Source organism: Aotus nancymaae, unplaced genomic scaffold (genome assembly GCF_030222135.1).
Source record: "Aotus nancymaae isolate 86718 unplaced genomic scaffold, 86718_ANA_hifiasm-v0.15.2.pri h1tg000032l_0, whole genome shotgun sequence".
NCBI lineage: Eukaryota > Metazoa > Chordata > Mammalia > Primates > Aotidae > Aotus > Aotus nancymaae.
In genome coordinates, this window is record NW_026988445.1 from 18,850,685 (window position 1) to 18,868,671 (window position 17,987).

General features: G+C 38.5%; 1 protein-coding gene across 4 annotated transcripts in view; it reads right to left on the reverse strand.

The window, feature by feature from the left end:
- The window catches only part of PCNX2 (pecanex 2), a 308,138-nt gene that overhangs the window by 268,990 nt on the left and 21,161 nt on the right, over positions 1-17,987 (reverse strand). For all 4 annotated transcript variants that reach the window (XM_064383610.1, XM_064383609.1, XM_064383611.1 and 1 more), the window contains exons 2-8: positions 15,202-15,407; positions 14,318-14,438; positions 13,552-13,588; positions 10,200-11,570; positions 4,772-4,919; positions 4,488-4,633; positions 2,870-2,963 (exon numbers count right to left, since the gene is read on the reverse strand). In XM_064383610.1, the coding sequence (XP_064239680.1) occupies positions 2,870-2,963; positions 4,488-4,633; positions 4,772-4,919; positions 10,200-11,570; positions 13,552-13,588; positions 14,318-14,438; positions 15,202-15,407 (2,123 nt within the window). The remainder of the gene's footprint in view (positions 1-2,869; positions 2,964-4,487; positions 4,634-4,771; positions 4,920-10,199; positions 11,571-13,551; positions 13,589-14,317; positions 14,439-15,201; positions 15,408-17,987) is intronic.

The following is a 17,987-nucleotide window of genomic DNA, read 5'->3' on the forward strand; positions in this document are numbered from 1 at the left end:
TCAAAAGTGCAGAGATTACAGGTGTGAGCCACCATGCCCAGCCCTTTTCTAGAACTCTTAAGACCAACATTCTGTCAAATAATGCTGGAGAAAGAGCAGGTAGTCAGAGACCCAGAACTTGGCATCTGAGACTGGTGGACTAAGACCTTGCCCATTGGAGCATTCACACATGAGAAAAGCTAGGGGTGACTAGCGACATTCGATAAACGTTTTCTTCAAAGGGAAAGTCGCTTGCACAAAACTTGAACATTTTTCTCTTTACAGAAGCTCACTCATTAATTCAGTTGCCATTTCACGAGAAACAGAGAGTCCTCAGGGGTCACCTGCTGATTTTTGCTGCCCGGCTTTTATCCATGGAACTCCAAATATATCCCTTGGAGAACCAGGCCCATCCAGTCTTGGGGGAACCTAGAATCCAGTTCTGTGTGTGTAAGTAACTCCAAGCCAAGTGTTTGCCTGGTCTCAGTGATTGGGCTCACGGACTATGGCTCAGTTAGAACCAATCAGACACAATGAGACCTTCAATGGGGTCATGGGAAAGAAGCACACATCCCTGCTGGACTTAGATGAGAGGAAACATAAGATCTAGGGTAATAACAGCTGTCTTTTAACTGCCAGGGTGGGGTGTTTGAGAATGGTGTCAAAACAGAGGAACAGGAACAGGAAATGACAGAATTAGGCCCCGATGACTAAACCTGAACCTCTTTATCTAGACACTCATGAAGACACATGGACCCAAGACTGTTCAGTTATATCACCACAAAATCCCCACTTTGATTAAACTCATTTGAGGTGGGTTTCCCTTCTGTGTAACAGAAAGGGGCCTGACTGTTCTATGGACATGAAAAGGCACATAGGAAAGGACCTGGTATTCTGAGACTCTCCACTAAGCCACATACCTCACAAGAAAGCTCAGCATCAACACATTCAGTTGCCTATCAGTCCAACACCCCCTCGGTGCCCCAACACAACCCCACCAAAAGCCATTTCACTAAGGCTGAATTCACTGTGGCAAACCTACATCCAGGCAGCTCTGGAAAAGGAAGGCAGGTTAAATATAAAAGAGCTGTAATCTGGAAAGGAAATGCAGAGGAAATGAAAGAAAGCAGAGGTTGGAGGAAGTTTAATAAAGAGAGAGAAATTTAAGGGGAGAAAGCAAGTTAAAAGGTCATGCTAGAAGAGGAAGAGCCTAAGGAACTGAGGCTTAATGAAAACACGAGAGGTCCTTTCTCTCATTCTTACCGGGATACTGTATATTTTCAGTTTTTTAAGACTCTGGGTATATGGCCTTATTCTAACTATCATTACTGACAAACGCAGTTCAAGTATTTAACTTAGGGGGAAAATGACATACATTTATCCTGGGGGCGGGGGAATTAAAAACAAATATCTTGTAACTTTACTTGGGGATGAAACAAGAATTTGTAAATTCAGCTTAGAAAAACTTCAACTTTTAGCTGGGAACTGCAAAATAATACAATAGTTTTCAAAGCTGTGTTCTCATGCAATTACGTATTTTGTCTGAGAAAGCTGCCATCTTAGATGACTAAACTCATCAAACCATCAAAACATCTAGAATGTCCTGGAGGTTAGAGTAAATATGTGGACAGCAAACCTCCCTCCCCTCTTGGGTGTCCATTTGCATGGCGACTTTGCATGCTTTTTGGTTGGAGAAGAGTAGTTTGTGCCTGTTTTGATTGGTGCATGGTACCTGCGGGAAAAGGAGGAAGAGTGGAAGGCGAGTAGGGGATGAACAACATGCCTGTTTCCCCACAGGAGTGACTTTGGACACATGCAGGCTGCTTTAGTGCAAAGCTCGGGAGGAACTGCATGACAAGAGAGAGCCCTCACCTACGGTTCCCATCAGACTTACCTGCATGGCAGATATTAGCATTCCTAAGCAGGTAAGAAACAGTAGTGCCATTAATGCATTCTGAAGTAAAATAGAAAATGCCCTAAGAAGCTGGCACACGACAGCATTCCACCTGGAGGCCAGAATGCAAGGACAAAGACAGCCTTTATTCTAAGCACACAGGAGCTTCCCTCTGAATTTCCCATACACCCCTGGGAAGACTTTAAACTTGGAAAGATACATGGGGCCACAGAATCTGAAATTAAGGTTTAGATGTGAAGCACAAGACATTCCAGTTATACCACGAAAGTCTCCCATAAATCCTCAAATATACATATAATTCTAAAGAAGCATACATGAAAAATTTACTTCTATACTTAGAGCAACCAACTGAGACATGGCCATATGGATTATCCACAAAGAATCTTGAAACCCAGGATGAAGGATGAATTCCGTCTGCCACTGACAAGATGTACAGCTTGTCCAATGCACTATTAATCATCATATGTCCCAGATATGCAAACTAATTTAATATCAACTTCATCAACTCATTTAATATCAGCATAATTAAGAAAGTTATTCAAAGCATTCTGAAGTAAAATAGAAAAGATCTTTATCTAGCTATAAAACAGTTTGCCTTCTTACTGTAAATGAGAATAAATGAAAACTAACCACATTTCTAGTCCATTCCTTGGGACAAATTTAATAATGTGTTTGAGAGCTGCAACACCATCTTTATTAAAAGGAACATTATTATGTTTATACAGGGTTCCTGCCTATTTCTACTACCTACATATTATATTCATTTTTGGAAGCAGCAACAATAAAAATGGTTTCATTTATTTTTCATTATTTCACAATGTCAGATTTTCTTTTTCTTTCACACAAAACCACATGCCTTAACAACTACAAAGGGATTAACACATTTCTTCTACACCAGAATCCTCACTTTATCTTTATTGCTGTGTCTCCCAGCAATGCCACAGCTCTTAAGCCTGGAAACAAAGCTTTACTCACCGAGCCTGAGAGAGACAGTCATAATTTGATGGTAGAGGTTGTAAAGGGCCTTCTTTCTGATTTCCAGATTTTAAATAACAGGATCTAATTTCTCCTGTAAAATCAGAAAATTTCAGCAAAGAAGATGACATAATTATTTGTACAGAATTGTCTCAGCTTATACAATTTTCAAGTTAAAAGGAAACTTATTTTGGTCTGCTGTAATAATTGCTGAGAAACTGGATCCATTCTTTACATTTCTCCACAGAATGTTTATCATGAGAAGTCGAAGGATGTCTAAAAGAAACTTTACCAAGAAAATTTTCTTCGACCTATTTCCCTGCTAATATACTTAGACAAGTTTGGACTTGGTTACTTATTACTTAATTACTTTTGATAGACTTATTTGTATCATCTCTTAATTCGCTTTGTATATATTCTCTTCATGTGTCAGCATGATCTGTGCTAGGATATAACTGAGGTTTCTGTATAGGTATACCTCCATATCATGTGCAAAAAGCAGCTTATTAAGTGTACAGTTTTGACTGGTGGACCACATGAGGCCATCTCTACCTCCAAATGTGCAGATGAGCAAGTGCCACAGCACACTGACTGATGTGTCAGCCTGTTAATGAGGAAAAGCAAGAGATGGAATTAATTTGCAGAGTTCAATTAGCTTCACTAAAGCAGTTCAGGAGATTGAGGTGTGAAAATCCGTTCCTTTTCTAATGTAAACGGTTTCTGCTCAGAAGAGCTCCTACTAGTACCTTCTTCAGTTGACACAGGAAGTGTAATTAACCTTGTCTGTTGTGAGCAGCTGGAAGGTGGCCCTCAACTCAAAGGTGTTTTCCACCAAGAGAAACTGTATTGACAACCACAGCCCCATGGAGGCTTTCATGTAAGGGCAAATGTTGTTCTTTATGATGTAAAAGTCCCTTATATTTCTGCAGATGCAAATGCATTTAAAACTACAAACTACTGAACTCCAGATAAAGAAACTATATAATTTATTCTCCAAACCAGTATCCTTTCGAGAGTAAAATAACAAGCACTACTGGATCTATATGATACATAAGCCAAGACCCATCCCAGAAAAACTAGGACCTATATCCCTTATCCTTTGAACTTTGAACTTGCCATTTTTAATTCTCTATGTATATTATTTTAAATTTTTTTAATAACAAGGCACTGAAAAAATATGTCAAGGTCAGGTGTGCAACATAGATCCAACTAGTATTTACTGAGTACTAGGCATTGCCCTCTTGAAGTTGATAACTCTAAGGGGGAAATGCCATTAATCAAATTATTATACAAGCTGTAATATTATCAAAGAAGGAAAAAGATGGGGTGTTAAAAGAACAAGAAAAACTGATGAACTTGGTTAAGTTTGGGGAATCCAGGAAAGGTGTCCCTGAAAAACTTACCTTAGGACTAAGATCTGAAGGATAAATAGCACACACTGGGGCACAGCATGTGCAAAGGCCCTAAGATGGAAGGGAGCACACTCTGTTCAAAGAACATTAAGTGTCAACTATCGGGCTAAATCTTCCAGTTCTCAAGTCTAGATATCATGCTGAGTCCTGAGAAAGCTGACAGTTTTCCCCTGCTTGTTCATTAGTAAAGAGCTCCAAAGACTCACCATGTTCATCAATGAAGACATGCATAGCATCCACAGATATCTCTTCTTGTACAGATGTTTCAGGCCCACTGATGACTTGCAAGACAGAACTATCTTGTTGGGAAGTTACCCTGTAGATTATCTGTCTTTGTCTATTGCCCTGGAAACTTAACACATATAAGAGTTTCAAAAAATGATTAGAAGTTCCTCCTTATCCTTAATAAAGCATTAAAAGCAGCAGCCAGTAAATAAGTCTGTCTCATGCTTTATGATCAAGTGAAACTAAGTAAGTAACTTATCCTTACAAGGCCGTGGTCTTGGCAGGTTGAGTGCAGACGGGGCTGGTACTAGTATGGTCTTGACTTTGCAAGTCTGGTTTTCCTTGCTTAGAATTGTGTCCACTGGGCTTTTCGTTTTCCAGGATTTCCTCCTTTTTTTCCTGGGAACAGTTATCTAAAAAACATTGCTTTATGTATTAATATAATATAAAATAAATCAATGGTGAAAGCTCTGGAAAGTAAGTTACCAAAACTGAAACAAGAATAGAAAGAAAATCTGAGCAGCTCTCTGAATGCAAAAGGCTTTTAAATAATTTTTCATTTTCCTAATTATGGAAGTACCTACATATATTTGAAAAACAGAAGTATGCATAAGTTTGAGATGTGTTATTTAGGCATTACAAACACCTACTATTTTACATACAGGCTGAGGAACTCCCTTGAAATAACTCGGTGACCACCATGTACTCAGCTCCAAATCACCCATTTAGATTACATAGTTCTAAAAGGTTCATATCTCATAAATGAATAACCTCAGATTCAAAAAAAAATTACAAAAACAAATCTGGCTATTTCACAGCAAGGTCCCTTTTACCATTTATAAATCTTATCAGTCTTTCTTCTCACTCTCCAAAACTGAATTTTCAAGCTAAAGCTAGAATTGGCCGTTCAAAAGCAAATACTTGTTAAGTATAGCTGGGGGCAGGGGTTGTTTTTGTTTGTTTGTTTGAGACAGGGTCTGGCTCTGTTGCCAAGGCTGGGGGCTGGAGTGCAATGATGGAATCACAGCGCACTGCAGCTTCAACCTCTTGGGCTCAAGTGATTCTCCTACCCCTGCCTCCCAAGTAGCTGGGATGACAGGCACAAGCCACTATATCCAGCTAATTTTTAAAATTTTATGTAAATATAGGGGCATGCTATGTTGTTCAGGCTGGTCTTGAACTCCTGGCCTCAAGTGATCCTCCCATCTCAGCCTCAGCCTCCTGATGCACTGGGATTACAGGTGTGAGCCACCACACCTGGCCAAGTACAGTTGATTTTGAAAAATATGCTTAGCACTGTGGAGGACACAGTGAGCTACAACACCTACTCCTTGCCCTGAGAACATTTTAAGGTAAATGAGAATTCCAAGATCAATAGGTATAGATTTGGGGTAGACTTTTTTTTGTTTTTGTTTGTTTTGCATTTTTGAATCCTCTTTAAACAATGAGCCAACTAAAGGTCTCAGCTTATACCATTATGCAAAATGGACTGCATATGTCCCTAAGGGTCAGCCCTTCCTTATCTGTGGACATATTCCAACAGTCACTTTTAAGATCAAAAGGACCATTGTACTCCCATGACTTACTCTGAGTAAATGATTAGCTCTAAAGCTCAACAGACTATGCCTGAGAGAACAGAATTGAGCCTGAATCTACAAGTTCTTTCAAGACACACCATTAGAAAAGTCTATCAAGCTCTGCCTAAGCCCTCAGAAAGCAAAACTGTGTTAGTGTCTGTGGGATATAAATCATATCATTGCATATATAACAAAGTTATTCATCCTTAAAATTCAAGTAATTAGAGGAGCAATGCTGGCTTCTCTGTGAGTCCTGAAGATAAACATTTTCAGCACATCTGTGAGACTACCATAAGAATTTCCTTGGTATGAAAATGTTTGCATTTCATTTGACAGCCTGTCAAGATAGAAGTTTTCACAGTTTTCAAGAAACACATTTATAAGAAAGTGCTATCATAACAAATAGCTTTAGCCAGTAATCATGCCTCATAAAAAATCACAGAAAGGCACATTGACACAGCTCTCCTGCTTCACACTAAGTGTCTTTGAATTCATTTGTTCATATCTCTTTATCATAACTTAGACTCCTTTTCTCTTAAATGGGTACATTACATAAGTCAACATATGGACTATATTTTTCCTTCTTTCCTTAAAAAACACTTTTATATAAATGTTTCTGTTTATAAAAATAGCACACATTCATTGTATATAATTTAAAACTATACAAAAGAAAAAGCTTTGAATCACTCTTAATTCTGATATTACCACTGGAGCCAATTTGATACACATCACACCAGTCTCTTTTTCCTAGATATATGCACTTTTTATTTTACAAAAATGAAGTCATAATACAGGTGTGATTTTATACCTATCATATTTATCTTAAACTATTGTAAATATTTAATGCTATTGGATATTCATCTACATCATCCAAAAATAGTAGTTTTATAATATTACACTGATACGGTATAATTTAAATAGACCCTGACTATAAATTTACATTGTTTCAATTTTTCATATTATAGATAATTTTTCAATAAGCATTTCTATACGCATTCATGATTATTTTCTTAGAAATTCTTAGAAGTTAGGAGACTGAATATACAAATGGACAATGGCCAGAAAATATTCATAAACAAAGAACTCTGACCAATAATCTGCAACAACCAGGTGAGAAAACCAACCCATTATCCAGAGTAACCAGACCAGGAAGCCAAAGTACTATGCACAAGTCAGGCTTGTAGGAAGTCAGACCACTATTTCTGGCAAACTATCCAGGAAGCCAAACAATAACCCCGGTAATAATGAGCCCTAAACGGCCAGGACTTAATTCATAACTGACAGCTTCCCTAATGTGTATTCCTGCTTCCAACTTAGGACTACCCAAAGAAAACCAAATACAGTTCCCTAACCAAGCACACAGAATGCCTCACTCCTCCTAGATTAGCCACCTCCAACTTCCTAATACCTAATACCTGTAACTTCCAGTCAGGGCACATCAGAAGCCTTCCCTTTTTTCCACTATAAAGCTTTGTCATTCTAGTTGCCTTTAAGTCGCTGCTGAACCCAAGTGATGATGGCTCACTCCCTTGCTATAAGCAAGCTCTGAATAAATAGATTTTCCTTGTTCTCATTTGGGTGATCCTCATTTATTTCCACAAAGTAAAATAAAGTCGCGGCAACCAAAAAAGCAAACAACCATGGTTTAAAGGCTTTACAAGAGTGTGTGGTTTTTCCATAGCCTTCAATTCTAGAATATTCCTGAGACCTGAGGATAATCCTAAAGCCCTTTGTGAAGAGAACCTGGGCTCGAAATTAGAGTGCGTTAGAGAGAATTGGAAAATCATGTATCTTTTTGTAGTCATGTCCAAGCTTAAGCACTGTCCTCCTAATGAGCAGGAAAAAGATTAGGGAACATTTCCTAAGCTGCTAGTATCATTAAACTCCATCACGTTTCATAAACACATGCAAAAACTGGGTTTTCTGATTACAATAACAAATACTTTAGTGAAAGAAGAATGAGAGGATATTACCAATCTCGAAGATACATGGCACTGCTGAAAAACTATCTAATTTGCCATGTTTGACATTGATGGCCTTCTAAGAGCTAAAAGATTCATTGCTGTCTGTCTCTCTCTCCCCTTCAATTAAAATCCTCTGTCCTTTCCCAAAAGAAGCATGTAATTCATTCCAGCTCCTCCCTACCTGCTGTACCTTCAAGTTCTTGATAACTAAGCCTATTTCTTTCCACAGAATACCTCATATCTCCCTGCACACAACCTCGATTTCCAGTGTAACCCTTCTGATTGAACATGGCTGGCTGAAAAAATTAAGAAGAGCAAAAACTCAAGTTGGCAAACCAAATTAACTTTTCATGTGGCCTGAGAAGAAAACAAAATAAAAGACTAAAATTGATCAAATAGCAAACACGTATTTTCTTAATTGAATCCTCACAATAAATCTGTAACATACTATGATTCCTACTTTATAGAAGAAACTCTAACACAGATAGATTTGGTCAATTGTCCAAGCTCACCAAGCCAGTATTACTGAACCAAAATCTGGCCTTGGGCTATGTGGTTCCAAAGCCAGTGCTTTATCCACTGGACACATTGCTTCTGGGAAGACTTTCAAATCCAAAGTCTTTGGATTATCACTATCTAATACAGTGGCCAATAGTCACGTGGCTACTTAAATAAATTAAAATGTAATAACATTAAAAATGCCACTTCTCATCTGCACAACTCCTTTTTCAATTATTTAACAGCTACATGTGGTCACTGGCTACCATATTGGACTGCCAATATGGATTATTTCTATCACTACAGAAAACTGTATTGGACAGTGCTAGTCTAGAGGTATGAATCTTTAGACTGGATAGATGATAAACACCCAAATATTTTATTTAAAAATGTTTATCTTAAGCTACTCCTGCTTTATATACTGCCCTGTTTGCTAAAAAGTTTAACTGAATCAGAGAAAATTACTCAGAGACACTATATGGAGTCAGAGGAGCCCCCGACTGTCTAGAGAGCAGAGCAAAAAATCCCAGCACTAACAAACGTTACCACCTACAGCACAGAAAATGAGCTACCATATGCAAACAGAACTTTCAGTAAGCATTCCTACTATACAGATGCCATCTCAACACAGATCTATGTAGAAATGATATGCTCAGAAATCACAGCATTAATAGAATTTAAAGCTAAAAGACCTTATAAAAGCTCTAGTCCAGTAATACCATTTTATCCATGAGGAAACCGAGGCCCAGAGACATTAAGTAATCTGAAAATAAATGTACCTTATCTTTATATAGGAAATGTCATTTAATTTTAATGAGCAAGGACTCTGGAACAAGACTGCCTGGAATCAAATCTCAGTTCTAGCACCTCTTGAACTGACTAGACACCTGGGAAAGCTAGTGAAAACTTCTGAGCCTCATTTAAAGAACAGGAATGATAATGGTGTATCCATAACATAAAGTTATATAAGGAGTAAGTGAGTTAATATGAGGGTAACTATATAATTCATCATCTAAACTGGGGACTCTTTTGAGAGAGAAAGTCAGTGCTCTTAATAATTATGTTGGCAAAACATGTATAAATGAGGACCCTTCCAGGCAAACCACAAGATACGGTCACCCTTGTTAATATATGAAAAGTGCTTAGGACACTGCCTGGCATAAATTAAGAGCTGCAGAAGTGTTTGTTTTTATTATGTGTACAACATGGGATAATTGGCCAATTCTGTATTTTATAATGGAACTCAGCAGGAAAAGTAGATTCACTTCATAGAAATTTGAAATTTGTCTTAGAATCAGCTTTCCCAGAAGGCATCTATTCCATAAAGGAAGAAATGTCTATTGCGAGTACTTGCCACAGTATTAAAATATAAGTACTTATTTCTCTGGGAGCAAATAGTATTGCCTTCTATAGGGAAGCCAAAAAATTATGAAAATGTCTTAAGTGTCCTGGTGGAGTAAGACAATATATGTATACATGTTCATCACAGAGCTTAGAATGGGCACATTCAGCAAATATTGATGACAAGCCAAGCAACAAACAATTGCCCAAGAGTTATAACACCATTTGCAAAATCAAATCACAGAGGGCAAATGACAAAGAGGCGTATTGCCTTCTACATCATCATCAGAACGGAACTGACACGGAATCGTACCTCGGAGAAGCCCACTTTCTTCATTTGGCTCTGCTGAGCCATTCAATTGATTGGATGCCGCCACCTTGGAAGTATTAATGGATTCTAACAGGGAGACAAATTCCAGGAAGTTGGACTCATTTGGTATTTGTCCTTCCTTAGCCTCTAGGTCAGATTTGGAAGTTGGCATTGTTTTCTCTTTATCATTAATAATTTCTGCAGAACTTTTACTCAAGAAGACATCTGTCCCACTGTCCACACTGAGCACCCGGGCATGTCTCTTTTCATTACTGGACTTACAAGACGATGGGTCAAGGTTAATCTGGCCTTCTTTCCCCACCTTAGACTCGGAAGCTATATCAGGTGTAAGCCAGGATGCTGATTCCCAGGGTTCCCGTGAGGAAGAACTGTGATCCTTGGTGGCACTTTCCCCCTCCCCAGATCTGTAGCCAGAACACTGATTGGTGGATATCCTCGCCTTCAGTCTCTCTGGAGTCCTTTTGCTTCCACTGCCTTCGGGACAGGGAATACCACCTCCCCCGTCCTCAGGCAGGTCCAGGGTGATCACGGGAATTGAGATCTGCTCCGCATTTGGAGAACTGGCTGCCCTTTGGTTAGTTGGCTCAGCACCAGACTTTAAGCCAGTCTTCTCTGTGCCAACCACCTTCAGGTGGAGGGAGCTTTCCAAATCTGTTACGGAGTTTGGGGTACTGCTCATCGTGATAACAATTTTAATGGGTTCATGTAGACTCAGTGGGTCTCCAGGTTGAGAAGTATCGATGAGAGTAACAGCTACTTCACCATCTGAGGAGTCTACTTCCTGGTTCAAGGGCAGGTCCACCTGGCAGGAAGTGTCTGCCTGGCAGGAAGTATCCGCCTGGCAAGAGGTATCCACCTGGCAGGAGGTATCCACCTGGCAGGATGTGTCCACTGGCTCCTCCACAGGCTTGGCCACGATGGTGTCACACTGAGGGCAGCTGCTGCTTAGGCTATCCTGAGGTGAAGTGCTTTGCACCCGTTCCCTTATGGAGCCCTGGGGACAACTGACAGGTTCCGGAATCAGGACTGAATTCTCACTCCCCCACGGCTGAAAAGAAACGTCTGTTTCTAGTAAGTCATACTGAGACAAAGACAGGTGGGGCAACTTCTTCAAGGGACCCTTATCCACTAAGCCACCCTCAGATCTGTGGCGCAAAGGAGGCTGTCCCTTGCTTCCTCTTTCCTTTCCTTTACCACTGATGAAAGTTTCTGTGGTAACTGGTTTTACGGGTATTGCTGACTTGGGCGTGGTTTCCAGCATGTGTGCTTGAGAAGCAGGTAAGCTTTCCATTTTGATACCAGGTGAGGTAGATGACACTGGTGCTATGGGATGGTCTTCTGATAGAATGACACCTGAAATAAACGACACATGGCAGCTTTATCAGCATCAGAAATGAATGAGTAATGCCCAAGGGTAAGACCTAATGAACAATAACAAAACTAAAACAGCACCAGCAACTAATGGAATTGGATACTACCTTTTTTTTTTTTTTTTACTTTAAGTTCTGGGATACATGTGCTGAACATGCAGGTTTGTTACACAGGTATACATGTGCCATGGTGGTTCACTGCATCTATCAACCTGTCATCTAGGTTTTAAGCCATGCATGCATTCAGTGTTTGTCCTAATGCTCTCTCTCCCCTTCCTCCTCTCCCTACAGGCCCCGGTGTGTGATGTTCCCTTCCCTGGGGCCATGTGTTCTCATTATTCAACACCCACTTATGAGTGAGAACATGCGCTGTTTGGTTTTCCGTTCCTGTGTTAGTTTGCTGAGGATGATGGTTTCCAGCTTCATCCATGTCCCTGCAAAGGATGTGAACTCATTCTTTTTTATGGCTGCATGAATACTTATTTTTTAAAATAACACTTCCAGTGTTAGTGTTATTTTATTTTTACTGTTGTGTCCTTGAAACACAACAATAAAAATAAAACAAATGAAAAGCAATACAGTATTATAACTAGGCATATTTACATCATTGTATTAGGTATTTTAATGAATTTGGAGATGATTGAATGTATACAGGAGGATGTATGTAGGTTACATGCAAATACTATGCTATTTTATATAAGAGATGTGAGCATCATCCACAGATTTTGGTATCCACAGGGATCCTGGAACCAAATCCCCTAAAATACTATAGAACACCACTAACTAGGATGGTGTCTTTTATAAGATTTGACCAAGGAAAAAACAAAATTCCTTGCTTTACTGCAGTGATGCTAAGAAACACTGGACTTAGCAGCTGAATATGGGTTTAAATGCTATCTGTACATTTTATATACTATGACTCAGAATGAAATAATGTATGTAAAACTTCTACTGCAATTCCTAGTACAAGTAAAAAACAGGAAATTATTGTTTTCATTGGGATGGTGAAATTAAAAGGCCAGACCAGATATTCAAAGTATATAAGATTATGAGCTATAGCACACCTAATCTGGAAGAATATGTTTCATATGATGAAAAAGGTATGTGCTTGTATCTATGTGTATAAAACAGACATAAAGTAACATTGTTATTAAGTTGTATGTGCAACTAAAATATTAGAAATCTAACTAATGTGAATTTAGTTCAGTAGTAATAATATAGAAAAAAATCTGGATAATCCTGTACTTATTGTTATAATGGGATACAGCTGAATGATGAAAAAAGAAACTTCATTTTAGGGCTTCAGGGCTATGGTGCTAATCTCAGCTGTTTTCCACAACAAATTAAATTTTACACTATTTTCAAAATTGAAATAGTGTATAAAATTTGTTTTGTAGTAGTGGAAAAGAAAACAGAATTGCAGAGAAAGGAAGGAATCAATTCAGGCCTCCAAAAGATCTTTTCTAAGCCTTCTGCAGGTAGTCAAAAGACAAAAATAATCTTAGTAAAAACATAAAAAAAAAATTGTTTAGGTTAAGAGAATGTTCCCCCAAAACAAAATGTGACTTGAAATAAAGGTAGATATGCAGAGGGCTATACAATTTCTCCTGTCATTGTTTGATGTATATACTATAATATAATTTTATATCGATGATAATTGATAAATTATCATCAATAAAAAACTTACATGTCTGCTCTTTATAAGCCATATGAAACGAGGCACAGACTGGAGAAATGATAATGAATTATGATCAACAAAATATCACAATTTGAATTAAGACTTGATATACAAATACTGATGAGAAAAAAATAAAATTAAGAGTTAAAGAAACAAAGCCAAGATATAACTATGCAGTCTTAGGTATAGTTCTTATTTGCAATTAATCAACTGGCATTCTGTTTTATAAAAATATTTTTCACTTCACTGAGGATAATGCTGTGATAAAATATAGACAACATTTTACCTTTGAGATCTTCTACAGTTTCCTGTGCTGACAACTCCTAAACAAATGAAAGAAACAAAAATCAAGAGATGACTCAGCTGATCGTCCATTTCCAGGCAGTTGACAGTAACTGATCAGTAGTTACTGGTTTTCTAAATGGTATGTAGGGAAGAGAAAATACAATGTCCACTCTCCTTAAGCTTCTACAAAATGGGAACCAGAATGGATACAAACATACATAAGCATGGACATTTAACCAAGACAACTGTACTGTGACAAAGGGAGAATTGCTACTAAGAAAGTAAAAAGAGAAGGAATAAGCCATGACTTACACATGGTGAACAGAGCTCAATAAAGTTCATCTAGAAAAAGGTACTTTATTGACTTTCCAAAAAGACAAGTGTGATTTAAAATGGAAAGCAGAGGTGATATCCATTTCAGGTGGAAGGCATTGCAGATTTGATGACTTAAATGAATGACAGCAGAATGGAGAGGAAAGCAAAGGTCTGCACATTGGTTCTCTGACCAGGGTGGCTGACCCAGCAGGGAGGGTGGACGGCAGAGGAGGCCAGTGAGTGTGCTTTGAACACATGACTGGACATTTATTTTATGGTCCCAAGGGCACCCTTCAGGCCATTTCTGTACCCTGGGATGTGATATTCCACTGTATAAGAACCAGTGATTACAGCATGCAAGCTACAATCGCTGCTGCTAAACACTCCCATTCTAGGTGAGATCAATGACAAAACAACACAAAAAGGGTGAAACAGGATAAAAGACCACTAACCAATGGCCCAGAAGAGCGATGAGAGGTTATGCTTTGCCCTCTGGAGCTGCAGCGGAGGGGAGGCGTGGAGAGGTTTCGATTGGCCTCTTCCTTTTTGCCATTGTGAATCTGCCTATTATTGCTAACCCAACATGAGAAACACAAGAGCAGTGAGTGATATTATCAAACTGAAGCATGACTCTTTTAGTACTAGTCTAAAAACAGTCTTTTTTTCCTAGAGTCCATTCTGTCATATTCCTTACATATAAATCTTTTGTTGTTGTTGTTGTTGTTGTTAAGAGACAGGGTTTCGCTCTGTCCGGGTAGGTTGGAATGCAGTGGCATGATCATGGCTCACTTCAGACTCAAGTGATCCTCCCACCCCAGCCTCCCAAAATGTAAAATTTATGAGTCACCATGTGCAGCAGATAAATCTTATAATAAACATTATTCTTAAATTAGAGGACATGCTATCTTAAGGAGCTATAAGAAATAATACAAATAATTGTGAAAAGAATGCTAACTCTCAATACTCTCAATATTTCAGTTCTATGTAATGTATCAGTTTTATATCAACAAACACACATGCTATTCTTTAAAATACTCTGGCATGCTCTAAGCATTTAAATAACAACATAAAAACAGTGAAGTGAAATTTTTTGCAGTGCTAAGCCTAAGGCAAATGAATTCTAGATCATACGAGAAAGTCATATTGATAGCCAGTTAAACCATCTTGATTATGAATGTCAATTTTATGCTTTAAATATATGCTTAAATATAAGAAAAATGCACATATTTCTGTCTGCCTGTACTAGTAATTTCATAAACAACTGATAACAAAAACTTACTTTAACCAAGATAAAAACATTTAAATTTTGAACTGTCACATTAATTGGAACTATTACCTTGGATTTTTGTGATTAGTTATGTGTTCACCTTTGGCCTCCTTGTCTCTACTTGGCTTTTCTTCCTTTCTGGAGGGCTTTTGCTGAATTACTTCTCCTTTATCAAACATGAGGTGTAGGCGGTAACTAACCAATTTGATTATCGTGAAGAAAATAGTCACTGAACTGCAGTAGAAAAATATAAGGATCGCATTTGGAGGAAAAGCCTGAAGAAGGAAAAGAAAGAGAAAAATCATCTGCTTAAAATTTTCTTTCTGTTTTAAATCTGGAAGCATGTTTGGACTATGTATTAAACATAAATTGGGCAAGATTTCAAATTTGACTAATTTTGTAAGTTTTACTGGTTCAAATACCTGAGGAGAAAGAGCTGCTATCTTTTTATATTTTTAAGTCTTTTTCATTTCTCAGGTTCTGTAGTAGTTGGACTGATAACCAATATATGATTTGTGAGCAGGAACTCCTGACCTCAGATGATCTGCCCACCTTGGCCAAAGTGCTGGGATCACAGGTGTGAGCCAACCACATGGGGCCTCCATGTTTGATGAGCTCTTATCTATGGCCTAATCCAGTTTATCTTCCTATGCATCTGGTCTTAAAGGCCAGGAATGTATTTGTTTTCATCAACAAAACACAAAAAGCCTTGTGGAGAACAGAAGGAAAAACAAGAGAGAAAGCTTAGAGTAACCACTCCTCCATTCCCCTCCCTGACCTCCCATTGGGGTAACACCTGCAGGCCATGGATTTCCCTAGGGTTGTAATGCACACAGGGGACCACAAAAAGGTATTACTTCCAAAAGGAAGAGGGATATTTCCAGCAGAGAAAAATGATCTGAGCATGGTGACTATAGTAAGGTTCAGCTCAATTCTATGCAATCGCCTCAAGAAACAAAAAGAATCACTGGGACTGGCGGAGTTGTCCCACTCTGTAGCATCTCCCATGTACCTTCCTAATTCTCTCCAGGACCATGGACTATCACAGGTTCTCTGGTCCTTCCTAAACTACATTCCTATTCTTTGGGATGGAAAGAGATCCCTGAGTGTCCCAAGGTGAACTCCAGGACAGCCACAATGATGCACGTGACGCTATATCAATGGACTGCCCTAAAGAGTACTGGAAATCCAGTAATCAGTGTAGTCTGTGCCGCAACCTAAACATAGCTAGGCTTGCAGACAGCGGAGCTCAGTCCATATCTGCGCCTAAGCAGCCCCTGGACAGCTTGCCATGGTCCCATGCAAGAGTCTATCTTCTAGGTAAGCCTGTCCCTAAAACGGAATAGTCAAACAAACAGCACAAAAAAGAAAGAGGAAGATGATCAACAAGTAAAAGATAAAGTAAGAGATTTCCACCATCACTTATTGGTTCTTATTATGTCATGGGGGGGAAAGTCCACAAATAAATATAAAGCAATAAGTGAAGAAATAACTATATAAGATAATATGAGATAGAAAATAAAGCCAGGTCCACTACCTGGCAGCAGATAAGGTTTATATTTACAAAAGATGCATTGGTAAATATAAACCTTACATTTACATACTAAATACTACTAATAAGTTAAAATACTACTAATTTAAATACTTCTAAATTAAATATTACTACTACTACTAATTTAAATACTTCTAAATTAAATATTACTAATACTACTAACAGTATTTAGTATTCTTATTTATATTTACATACTAAATACTACTAATTGCACACTAAATACTAATAGCCCCTATTACTTTTTCTTAATTATTTTGGGTTTTAAAAATTTACGCGGACCACCTGAGGTCAGGAGTTTGAGACCAACCTGGCCAATGTGGTGAAACCTAGTCTACTAAAAATACAAAAATTAGCTGGGCATGGTGGCGCATGTTTGCAATCCCTGCTACTCAGGAGGCTGAGGCAGAAGAATCACTTAAACACAGGAGGCAGAGGTTGCAGTGAGCTGAGATCGCACCATTGCACTCCAGCCTGGGTGACGAGACCGAAACTCCGTCTCAAAAAAAAAAAATCAACTTTTGTTTTATTGTGGTAAAATATACACAATATAAGATTTACCATCATAACCATTTTAAAATACAGAGCTCAGTAGTGATAATTACACTTACATGTGTGTTACTGTCACCACCATCCATCTCTAGAATTTTCATCTTCCCAAACTGAATCTGTACCCATTAAACACTAACTACCACTTTCCCCGCACCCCATCCCCTGGCCACCACCACTAAACTTTCTGTCTCTATGATTATATGATGACTTTAGATACATCATATAATTAGAATTATATAGTACATGATCTTTTGTGACTGGCCTACTTCATGTAGCATAATGTATTCAAGGCTTATCCATGTTGTAGCCTGTGTCAGAATTTCCTTCTTTTTAAAGGCTGAATAATATTCCATTGTATAGCTAGACCACATTTTGTTTATTCATTCATCCATCAGTGAACATTTGGGTTGCATCTACCTTTTAGCTATTGTGAATAACACTGCTCTGAGCATAGGTGTACACATATCTGAGGCCCTGCTTTCAGTTCTTTTGAGTATATACCCAAAAGAGGAATATCTGGATCACATGGTAATTCTGTTCTTTTTTTTTTTCAAGACAGTCTTGCTCTGTCACCCAGGCTGGAGTGCAGTAGCACAATCTTGGCTCGCTGCAACCTTCACGTCCTGGGTTGAAGCAATTCTCCTGCCTCAGCCTCCCGAGTAGCTGGGACTATAGGCGCGGACCACCACATCCAGCTAATTTTTGTATTTTTAGTAGAGATGGGTATTACCATGTTGGCCAGGCTGGTCACAAA